The sequence below is a fragment of the Sinocyclocheilus grahami genome, unplaced genomic scaffold (genome assembly GCF_001515645.1).
Source record: "Sinocyclocheilus grahami isolate Dianchi unplaced genomic scaffold, SAMN03320097.WGS_v1.1 scaffold1453.1, whole genome shotgun sequence".
NCBI classification, from domain to species: Eukaryota; Metazoa; Chordata; class Actinopteri; order Cypriniformes; family Cyprinidae; genus Sinocyclocheilus; species Sinocyclocheilus grahami.
Window position 1 is genome coordinate 10165 of NW_015506632.1, and position 11384 is coordinate 21548.

At 37.4% G+C, this 11384-nt stretch overlaps 1 protein-coding gene across 1 annotated transcript in view; it reads left to right on the forward strand.

Moving 5' to 3' along the window:
• LOC107570397 (regulator of G-protein signaling 7-like) overlaps positions 1–11384 on the forward strand; it is a 34564-nt gene that overhangs the window by 5750 nt on the left and 17430 nt on the right. The window contains exons 2-3 of the mRNA XM_016256624.1: positions 708–827; positions 8465–8515. Coding sequence (XP_016112110.1) covers positions 731–827; positions 8465–8515 — 148 coding nt within the window. The 5' untranslated portion in view covers positions 708–730. The remainder of the gene's footprint in view (positions 1–707; positions 828–8464; positions 8516–11384) is intronic.

The following is an 11384-nucleotide window of genomic DNA, read 5'->3' on the forward strand; positions in this document are numbered from 1 at the left end:
CAGTCCTTAATACAGGTTTAGCTGATTTCAGTTTCTGCCTGTAGGTCGGTATAAGATGAACCAAACAGTGATCAGAGAGCCCCAAAGCTGCTCGTGGAACAGAGTGATATGCATCCTTTATTGTGGTGTAACAGTGATCCAGTATATTACTCTCTGGTGGGACATGCTCTCTGTATTTTGGCAGTTCACGGGAGAGATTTGCTTTATTAAAGTCCCTGAGAATGATTAAAACAGAGTCCGGGTGTTGTTGCTCTGTCACGATCCGCTCTGAACAGCTGGAAGCCCGGCAGATGTAGCGCATTGTCCGGTATGGCTTCATTCAGTCAGGTTTCATATAATTATATAATAATATATAATTGTAATATTTTATTTAGATTTTCTTTTTGCACAAAAGTGGGTTTAAATATTCTCATCAAAATAATGTTGCAAAAAAATAATACAATTTTCTTTAAGTAAAATGTGTGTCTTTTGGTTTTGGGGTAAATATGAGCTGGTTTATGTGTCGGTTATGGATATTAACGGATCATTACTCGTCTGGTGTTTGTTTGCGCTGCTGTATGGCGGGTTTAGAGGGAGTTTGTGCTGTCAAGAGTGAGAAGTAAATGTGAGTACAACAGTGCGTTTAATCACACAGAAATTAAGCATAATTACAGAGAATAGAGGCTAATTATGAAGCATGTAATTACTGTGATTGTTCCAGACGTCAGGCTGTGACTCTCTCTCTCTGCAGATGGAGGATACCATCGCTCGCATGCAGGACGAGAAGAGCGGGATTCCCATCCGCACCGTCAAGAGCTTCCTCTCCAAGATCCCCAGTGTGTTCTCAGGTGACCTGTGCATTTATGTTTTTTTTCAGACTACTTATTTATTTATTTATTAATTATAATATGCTCCAGACATAAAAAAAATGTTTCCAGACATTTTATGTTTATATATATATTTAATTTTTGGAAGAAATATGACATTTTATCACACACACACACTTATTTAATATGACCCAGACATTTGCGTTTTGTTTTTATTATTTATTTATTTATTATGATATGCTCCGGACATTTATATTTTTTTCAGACAGTATGTATATATATATATATATATATATATATATATATATATATATTAGGGCTCTCAGTCGATTACAATTTTTAATCGAATTAATTACATGATGTTTTGGTTAATTAATCTAATTAATCGCAAAATAAATTTGACTGAAAATACCCAAAAAAGATTATTTAAAGATATGTTTGTGTTAAATGAGAAAGTATCAAGTAGACATTACAAATTGTAGCTTTAGAAATATTTTATTTGATTCAACAAAAAAATGTATTACACATAAACATTTAGGCTACAACGGCCTAACAAACTATGGAACATAAAAGAAGATAATTTGAGAAACATCACAGTATTTTTTGTTCATACAATGAAAGTCATTGGTAACCAAAACAGCTTTATTACCAACAGTCTTCAAAATACCAAAGTCCCTGTAGTCTTTGAAAATACCTTCTTTTATGTTCCACAAAAGAAAGGTTTGAAACGACATGAGGGACGTGAGATTAAATGATGACAGAATAAAAAATTTTGGGGGGGTGAAGTTGGTGAACTATCCCTTTAATGTTTTTATTATTATTATTAATTAAATGATACTCTAAATAAGAAACTAAATCTGCTAGCAGGTGGCGGTGAATGTAATTCATTCGATTCGTTCAAATGGCTGATTCATTCAGGAATTAAGTAAATGGCTCTCTTTATGAATGGGACTTTGAATCATTGATTCACATGATTCATTCAAAATGCGGATTCATTCAGAAACTAAACACCGCTTGGAGACCCGCAACAGTTCTGCTGTGGCTTTAACACATGCAGGGGCATTTTATATATATATATATATATATATATATATTATTTTGGGAATATTACACACACGCACACACACACACACACTCTTTTATTTATATATACTGTATTTGTTTGCTTATTATTTGTTTGTTATAATACGACCTGGACTTATTTATTTATTTATAATATGACCTGGGCATTTACTCTTTTTTTACATTTTTATTAATTAATATTTTATTGTATATTTTTGTGCTCGGTGTGATCCACTTTTAGTCTCTAGATTATTGGGGTTGGCAGTTATATTATGTAAATGAATAAATATTGATTTCTTAATATAAATATGTGTGTATGTGTATATGTAAATATAATTCAGCGAATACTTTACAAACTAAAATTTTATTTTTTATTTTTATTTGTTTGGTTTGTTGGACACAAACTCCCCTAACAGTCAAAGTAATATTATAAGGCGTATGTATTCTGAAGTGTTTCTGTGATATGAAGCTGCTCGAGCTGCGGCTCATGAGAAACTCGTCAGGTTGAATCTTTGATGCTTCGTGAATAAATGAGGCTCTCGGAGGCTTTCTGACAGTGACACAAACCTTTTTATAGTCCTTAAGACACCGGTAGCAGAGGCGTGCTGAGAGACTCACATGCTAGCGCTAATGAGGAAACCATCAGCCAGTCAAACATCCCAGAATATCCCGAGGACAAACAGAGCAGAGCCTTCAAACAGCGGCGGTGCGGCTTTGAAGAGAGGTCAGCGCTGGACATTGTTAGCATGAGCACAGAGAGATCTCCAAACATCTGCTGCCATTTACATTCAGCCTTCAGAGAGCAGAGAGTCCTCTAAAAATATTGCACTGAATAGATGAAAAATCACGCTCTTCAAACCGTCATCTGGATCTTTATTGTAATGGTTTCAGATGAATTAGTCAAAACACTCTGATAGGAGCATCTTCTCCGGCTTTCAAAAACTGATCTGTTTATCTGTTTTAATTATAACTAGGCTGTATATAATCATAACCCAGCTGTTTTGGGTTACTGCTAGGATGTTGCTAGGGTGCTCTGGGTGGTTGCTAGGATGTTGCTAGGCAGTTCTGGGTGGTTGCTGCTAGGGTGTTCTGGGTGGTTGTTAGAATATTGCTCTGGTTGTGAGGACATTATTAGGGTGTTCTGGTTGCTAGGCTGTTCTGGGTGGTTGCTAGGATGTTGCAAGGGTGTTCTGGTTGTTAGGACATTACTAGGAGGTTCTGGTGGCTAGTATATTGCTAGGGTGTTCTGGGTTATTGCTAGGATGTTGCTAGGCAGTTCTGGGTGGTTGCTAGGGTGTTCTGGATGGTAGCTAGGATGTTGCTAGGGTGTTCTGGTTGTTAAGACATTACTAGGGTGTTCTGGTTGCTAGGATGTTTCTAGGCAGTTCTGGGTGGTTGCTAGGGTGTTGCTAGGGTGTTCTGGGTGGTTGTTAGAATGTTGCTCTGGTTGTTAGGACATTATTAGGGTGTTCTGGTAGCTAGGATGTTGCTAGGCTGTTTTGGGTGGTTGCTAGGGTGTTCTGGTTTTTAGGACATTAGTAGGGTGTTCTGGTTGCTAGAATGTTGCTAGGGTGTTCTGGGTTATTGACAGGATGTTGCTGGGCAGCTCTAGGTGGTTGCTAGGATGTTTCTAGGCAGTTCTGGGTGGTTGCTAGGGTGTTCTGGGTGGTTGTTAGAATGTTGCTCTGGTTGTTAGGACATTATTAGGGTGTTCTGGTAGCTAGGATGTTGCTAGGCTGTTTTGGGTGGTTGCTAGGGTGTTCTGGTTTTTAGGACATTAATAGGGTGTTCTGGTTGCTAGAATGTTGCTAGGGTGTTCTGGGTTATTGACAGGATGTTGCTGGGCAGCTCTAGGTGGTTGCTAGGATGTTGCTAGGGTGTTCTGGTTATTAGGACATTACTAGGGTGTTCTGGTTGCTGGGATGTTGCCAGGCAGTTCTGGGGGGTTGCTAGGGTGTCATGGGGGTTGCTAAGATGTTGCTAGGGTGTTCTGGTTGTTAGGACATTACTAGGGTGTTCTGGTTGCTAGGGTGTTCCTAGGCTCTTCTGGGTGGTCACTAGGGTGTTGTTAGGCTGTTCTGGGTTGTTGCTAGGGCGTTGTGGGTGGTTGCTAGGATGTTGCTAGGCTGTTGTGGGTGGTTGCTAGGATGTTGCTAGGCTGTTGCTGGAGAAACACTGTTTTAAATTAGCTTTTTCTGACTCCATCGGCTGATATTTGTTCTTGTTTTAATCATAAGCTCACTTCATTTTGATCAGTTTCTGTTTTGCGCTGATCCCATAGTGTCGTTGCGAACCGCAGCAAACACTGACTGACTGAAGTCTCAGTCGCTCACAGGCTGTTATTTCATTAATGTATTAATTAGAGCCCACAGATCTGATGCATCATGGGAGAACAGCGCTACGGTTATGATGATGATGATGATGGGAATGCAAACCCCCCTGTTCTGGGTTGTTGCTAGGGCGTTGGGGGGGGTTGCTAGGATGTTGCTAGGCTGTTGTGGGTGGTTGCTAGGATGTTGCTAGGCTGTTGCTGGAGAAACACTGTTTTAAATTAGCTTTTTCTGACTCCATCGGCAGATATTTGTTCTTGTTTTAATCATAAGCTCACTTCATTTTGATCAGTTTCTGTTTTGCGCTGATCCCATAGTGTCGTTGCGAACCGCAGCAAACACTGACTGACTGAAGTCTCAGTCGCTCACAGGCTGTTATTTCATTAATGTATTAATTAGAGCCCACAGATCTGATGCATCATGGGAGAACAGCGCTACGGTTATGATGATGATGATGATGGGAATGCAAACCCCCAGAAAGTGGAGTCTGAGAGATAAGAAAGAGTTCAGATCCTCCTCTGCCTGTTACGCAATCAAGAGTCTTACATAAACATCTTCAGTTAACGACATCTGAAACACAGAAACACAGAAACCTCAGACGCTACACTTTAAACGCACACAAACTCTCTCTCTTGGTAGTCCATCGTATCCGATCATGACCTTCCTCCTCATTTGCGGTGTATCCTTTGATGACTATAGAGCCCTATCCTTGATCCGCAAATTTGATTACAAGATGGGCAAATAAAGTCAGAATTTGTAGGGACATGGCTGTGTGTCTCCTTAGTCTTTTTTGTTGTTTCCTTTTATTTCTCTCTGATTCCAGCTGCACTATTCCTGCTTGACAGAGCTGCTTCCAGGTGGTGCGATTTGCTGCTAATTCTTCCAGGCATGAGGGATTCATTTGGCACTTTCTTAACGATGTTTTAAGTTGGTCTTTATATCACTTTTTTGGACCCCCTGAGGAACGGTGACCCTGATGGACTTTACTAGGGTGTTCTGGTTGCTAGTATGTTACTAGGTTGTTCTGGTTTGCTAGGATGTTGCTAGGCCATTCTGGGTGGTTGCTAGGATGTTGCTAGGCAGTTCTGTGTGGTTGCTAGGCTGTTCTGGATGGTTGCTAGGATGTTGCTAGGCTGTTCTGGATGGTTGCTAGGATGTTGCTAGACTGTTGTGGGTGGTTGCTAGGATGTTGCTAGACTGTTGTGGGTGGTTGCTAGGGTGTTGCTAGGCTGTTCTGGGTGGTCACTAGTGGTGCTCAGTGATTGTGGCTCCCATACCTTTACAGTTTGTTGTGGCAAGCACTTCAAAATGGGGTACACGGTCATAGCATGTAATCCCCAAAATTCGCTGCAAACACCCTATATGGAAATGCTCCAGCAACCTTAGGTGGCGGCTATATATAACCCAGGCTTCACAACTGTAAAGAAGAGTGGTGATGCAAACAGCTTTATAGATGGTAACTTTAGTAAGCAATTGAAGGTGCTTATTTGAAAGACCTTACGTCGAAATCTGCAAAAGTCTACAGAGGCTTGCTTTATCCTATTTTCAATTTCGTCATCGAGATTGCAGTCCTCTGATACAATGCTGCCCAGATACCTAAAGGATGACACTATTGTAAGTGGTTGTTTTTCTATGGTAATATGGTTGCAGAAAACCATATTTTCCTGCAATATGGAAAATATATATTGCAAATATCCAGCCACGCAGTGACTGGCCCTAACAGCTTCTTTATGCTGTACAAACTGTATTATCTATCACCCTACACCTAACCCTACCCCTTACAGAAAACTACTGGCAATTTTTTAATTTCATAAAACACCATTTTGTATATTTTTTTTAAGCATTTTGTTTTACGGGAACACAGGAAGTGTCCTCATAAACCATGTTTACGTTGTAGTACCCATGTCATTATACACATTTGTGTCCTCATAAACCATATATACCAGCACACACACACACACACACACACGGCCGCAGGAGCAGCGTTATGTTTTGCTGTCAACGCAGGAATCAATCAGATCTCATCTCAATGTGACATCGCCCTGAACGATGGTGAAATGGGTGATGCTTTGTGTCCAAACACACACAGCTGGCGTCTGATCTCACTCAATCCTCTGAAAATCCACAAAAGAACAACAAAGACACAGGATAATTAGCAGAAATGAGAAACGAGGGAGTGTGAGAGAATGAGGGAGAGATGAGCGTGGGGAGAGATGGGTAGAGAAGTAGGGCGAGTGTTTGAGCGAGCGAGATCCATATGGACCCGCGGCACTCAGACAGACAAAGTGATAATTAAAAGAGTATAAATTTAGCTGCTGGTAACAGCTGGTGTGTGTGTGTGTTTGTGTGAGTGTGTGTGTGTGTTTGTGTGAGTGTGTGTGTGTGTGTGTGTGTGTGTGTGTGTGTGTGTGTGTGAGAGTGTGTGTGTGTGTGTGTGTGAGAGAGAGAGAGAGAAACACAAACACACTGCAGGTTTAAAGGCCAGAAACAAACACAACTACACAATTATAAAACGTTTGGTCGTTCTGTATGTACTCAACATGTGTGACCTTCAGACGTCTGTGACTATAAACCAAAAGAGCAAGATAACTTTTGTTTTTATTCATAAAAAGTTTTATTCATAAAAAGGTGCTCTTATTTTCTGCATTTCTCTTCTGCTCTAGTGTGTACTATTCTAGTTTATGCTTCAATTTTGTTATTTTAATATCATTACTGATTACTGATACTGTTTTTGTTAATATTTTAAATTAGATTTTATTTTTGCATTCTCTGCTATTTTATTTTAGTTAGTTATTTTATTTTCATCTATGAATTTGTCATTCCCTGGTAATCAAACCCATGACCTTGGTATTTCATCTAATGTTTATTTTTTATTTTATTTTATTCAAACAACTGTTCCTTAATTCCAAGATGGTTTGGTGAGAAGTGTGTTTTTATTATGACAGGTGGTTATTTATATGCTATTATATTTATGAATATTTTAAATTTGCTTTTATGTTGTATATTTTCATTTCTGAATTTCAGTTTTAGTTTATATGATTTTGGTACTTCCACTTAAACTTATTTTATTTTAGTTATTTTATTTACATTTATGAATTTGGCATTCCCTGGGAATCGAACCCATGACCTTGGTATTTCATCTAATGTTTATTTTATTTGATTATTTATATAATTTTGGACTGTTTGGACTGGAATCGTGTCTGGGTTCAGATCTCGTTCTACTTTGGCGTGATCTGTTCTTCTAGAGCGTGTCCTTCACGGAGGACGGTCACGTGAGCGCTATGAGGACATCCTCTCTGTCTGGAGTCACTGTTTCAATTAAAAACAGGATGCCGTTATTTCTGCTTTGTCCCTAAAGATGCTCTTTCAGACGCAGATGTCTCTCGCAGCCTCTGGGGTTTTCTACAAGCCTCTACAAGACACAAAACCTCACAGAAGTTCCTCTCATTTAACAAGCCCTCGCACCGGCTGCCCCCAAAACCTACTTTTCAGAAACACTGAGTGCTGCTTCTGGAGGTAATGAGGCATCGTTACCTGAATGATTTGTGTCCTGAAACGAACATGAAGGGGAGTTTGTGTGCACAAGGTCAGAGCTTCATCACGTGCTGCTTTACTCCAGAGAATCTGCTGCTGCTATTCAGACCTCAAGTGTGAAACAGTGTGGTTTTATACTGTTATAGTATTTATGAATAATCTGAATTTGCTTTTGTTTTGTATTTTCATGTATTTTTATTTTAGTCTTTTCAGATTAGTTGATTTTAGTATTTCATTTATGCATTTGGCATTCTTAGGGTATCAAACCCATGACCTTGGGTCCAATTGACCCCAGTATTTCTTCCAATATTTTTATTTTATTTTATTTTATATTTTATTTTATTTTACATTCCCTGGGAATCAAACCCACGACCTTGGGTTTGACTAACCCCAATATTTCATCCAATATGTTTTATTTTATTTGAAATAAAACATTACCCATGACCTTGAGTTTGATTGACCAAGTTTAAATATTTCATCCAATTAAAAAAAAATAAAATCTGACTGTCTCTCGTCAACTTCCAGATATTATGTGTGTAAAAATTGCAAATAGTGCAAATCTCAACATTCATCTTCAGATTTTTCAAGTTTCAATGATTCAAAATCCGTCCCTCAGATTCAGATCTACTCACTCTTGAGTTCTGCAACAGTAACACCAGGACGATGAGTTCAGTTTCCAGGGAATATAACCTGAATTTAACCAGTCAGTGAGTGCCTTCTTCTGTTTTTCAGGGTCTGATATTGTCCAGTGGATGCAGAAAAACCTGAACATTGAAGACCAAGGTACAGTAACATTTGAGATCATATTATCTAGTGTCTATCCTGAAATCACACTCGCAAACTCACGAGAGCCTACAGACAGAGAAGAGAGCCGCGTATCTCTCCTGTCGAATCAGCTGGTGTTGCCGCAAACCCGTTTACCGCGGTAAACTCGTTAGGTAGCTGGCAAATCGTTCAGACCATTTGTCGTTATTCAATTATTCGGCGGTAAATAAACGGCTTGAGGAGGAAATCAAATGCTGGCATTTACATGCACTGAGCTTCATTGATTTCAGCTTGATTTGTTTTGAGCCCAGCGTGACCTTTTACTTTCAAACAGACGCGTTCTAACGGGACGTTCTCAGAACGTTGTGCCAAGGTTTTCTCAAATGTCCATCCAGTAACATTAATAGAACATTTGTTCAGTGTTATCTAGGACACATTATCAAGATGTTATGTGATTTGTGTTATTTGAGACAATGCTTGTTATGTAATTTTATTGTGATATTGTGAAGCACTTTGGGCAACCTGGTGTTGCATTAAATTGTGCTAAACAAACAAAACAAAGATGTTAGCACAAAAATGTTATTAATACATTGTTCATGGAACGATTGACATTCAGCTTTTTTTTTTACATTAATGCTAGTTTTGGAATGTTCAAAGAAAAGTAACATTCTGAAAATCTGATTTGTCAAAAGTAACAAAGCAAAAGTAGTTTGCAAAATGATCAAATGGAACATTCCTGTGATGTTTTCTCTAACATTCAAATAGCCAAAAAAATGTTTTGAACATTCAGAAATAACGTTTTCATAACTTAATACATTTACAAAACTTTCTAAGTAAGGTTATAGTTCACTGAAATGAAAACTAAAGTTACAAAACAATTTTTGTTGCTTGAAATAAAATAAACTTTAACTGAAATAAAATAAATAAATAATAAAATATAAGTAAATAAAATTTAAAAACTTAAACTTGAATTATTTAAACTAGTTGCCAAGGTAACATTTGGCATTTTCACTAATGAACTAATGAAAGTATACAGACATTAATAAAGCAAAAACTAATAAAAATGACAAAACAAACAACAAAATTACTGAAACTTTAATACATACACACACATATATATATATATATATATATATATTAGTGCTGTCAAACAATTAATCACGATTAATCGCATCCAAAATAAGTTTTTGTTTACATAATATATGTGTGTGTACTGTGTATATTTATTATGTATATATAAATACAAACACATGCATGTATATATTTATGAAAAATATGTTATGTTTATATATTAAATATATTTATATATAATATAATAATATACATGTATATACATGTAAATATTTTCAAAATATAAACTGTATGTGTGTATGTTTATATACACGTAATAAATATACACAGCACACACACATATATTATGTAAACAAACTTTTATTTTGAATGCGATTAATCGTTTGACAGCAGTAATATATATATATATAACTAATTCAAAATATTAATAATAAATTGTATCTCAGTGATACTAAAATAACCCTGGTTCTTAGAACATATTTGTATTATCTGTGTGAGCAGTGATGAGTGTGAATGACCAGTACAGTCAACCGAGGAAACATGACGCATATAAATCTCAGCGTTTGTTTTCAGAGCGTTTAGTCCAGCTGTATGTCAGTCAGATTCAGATCCGGCTCCGTTTGCGCTTCATTTGCAGTGCATTATGGGAGCAGTGTGTGTTGGTCTGGCAGCAGGTGTTTCTGTGTCTGTCTCTCTCGAGACCCGAGGACATATTTTGTCTTTCTGTCTCTCCGTGACCTTGTGGAAAATAGATTCGGTGGAACGGCTCAACTGCGCCTCCTAAAGGGTCCGTCACATCTTTAAGAAAGCGTTGAATTACTCTGAACTTTCAGAAGAGACTCCAGTAGAAAATAACATACAAGAAACTGGATCAGTGCTTCTCAACCACCCAGAGGCTTTAAATGATTTCAAATGAGACCAAATAAGCATTCAAATAAGCTAAAACAACTAAAATATTTATTATAAATATACTTTTTATTCATTATATGTAATAATTATTAAATAAAAATATATAAAAAAACTATGTTTCTTTTAAAGGACCAGGATTCTTCTCACAGTCTTGGAAAACTGGGATATATTAGAAAGCCTCGTTTTAAAAGGGATTCCTAGACCTGGAAAAGTCACGGAAGTGAATCAAATCATAAAACGCCATTGACATTTTTATAATGAATATGCATTTTTCTAGTTATGCCAAGCTTTCATCAGGTAGAAATTGTGAGTAAAAATATTTTTCAAATCCTTTTCCAACTGGAAATGTAAATGCATTAGTTAAAAATAACAGAATCCAGCTCTTAAAACTTTTGAAATACAGAAATACCCTTTTAAATAATAAAAATATTTTTAAAGCAACATCAGAGCTTTCAGGCATTGAATAATGTCAAAAATGGGCTTGGAGTCAAAAAGGTTGAGAAGCGCTGATCTAGAGTCTGATGGAAAGGGAATGTGTTCATATGTTAAGGAATTATTCATCTAAACATTTTAATTTTGTCATCGTTCACACAGCCTGTGATTTCAAACCCTTCTGACGTTGTTCTGTGGACGACGAGGAGATGCTGAGCATCTTTGTGAAGTCGTATGTAATGATGTAAACAATGCGTGAACTGTCCGTTTAGTTTCATTGCATTATTTAGCTGAGCTGCATTATTTACTCAGAGTTCATTTATGGCTCTGAAATATGAAACGACTCCAGACGGAGACGAGATGAGAGTATTGCAACTTCTGCAATCAAAGGACAACAAGCATCTCATCTGAAACATCTCAAGAGCTCCAGTTATATGTGAGTGTGTGTGTGTGTGTGTGTGTGTGTGTGTGTGTG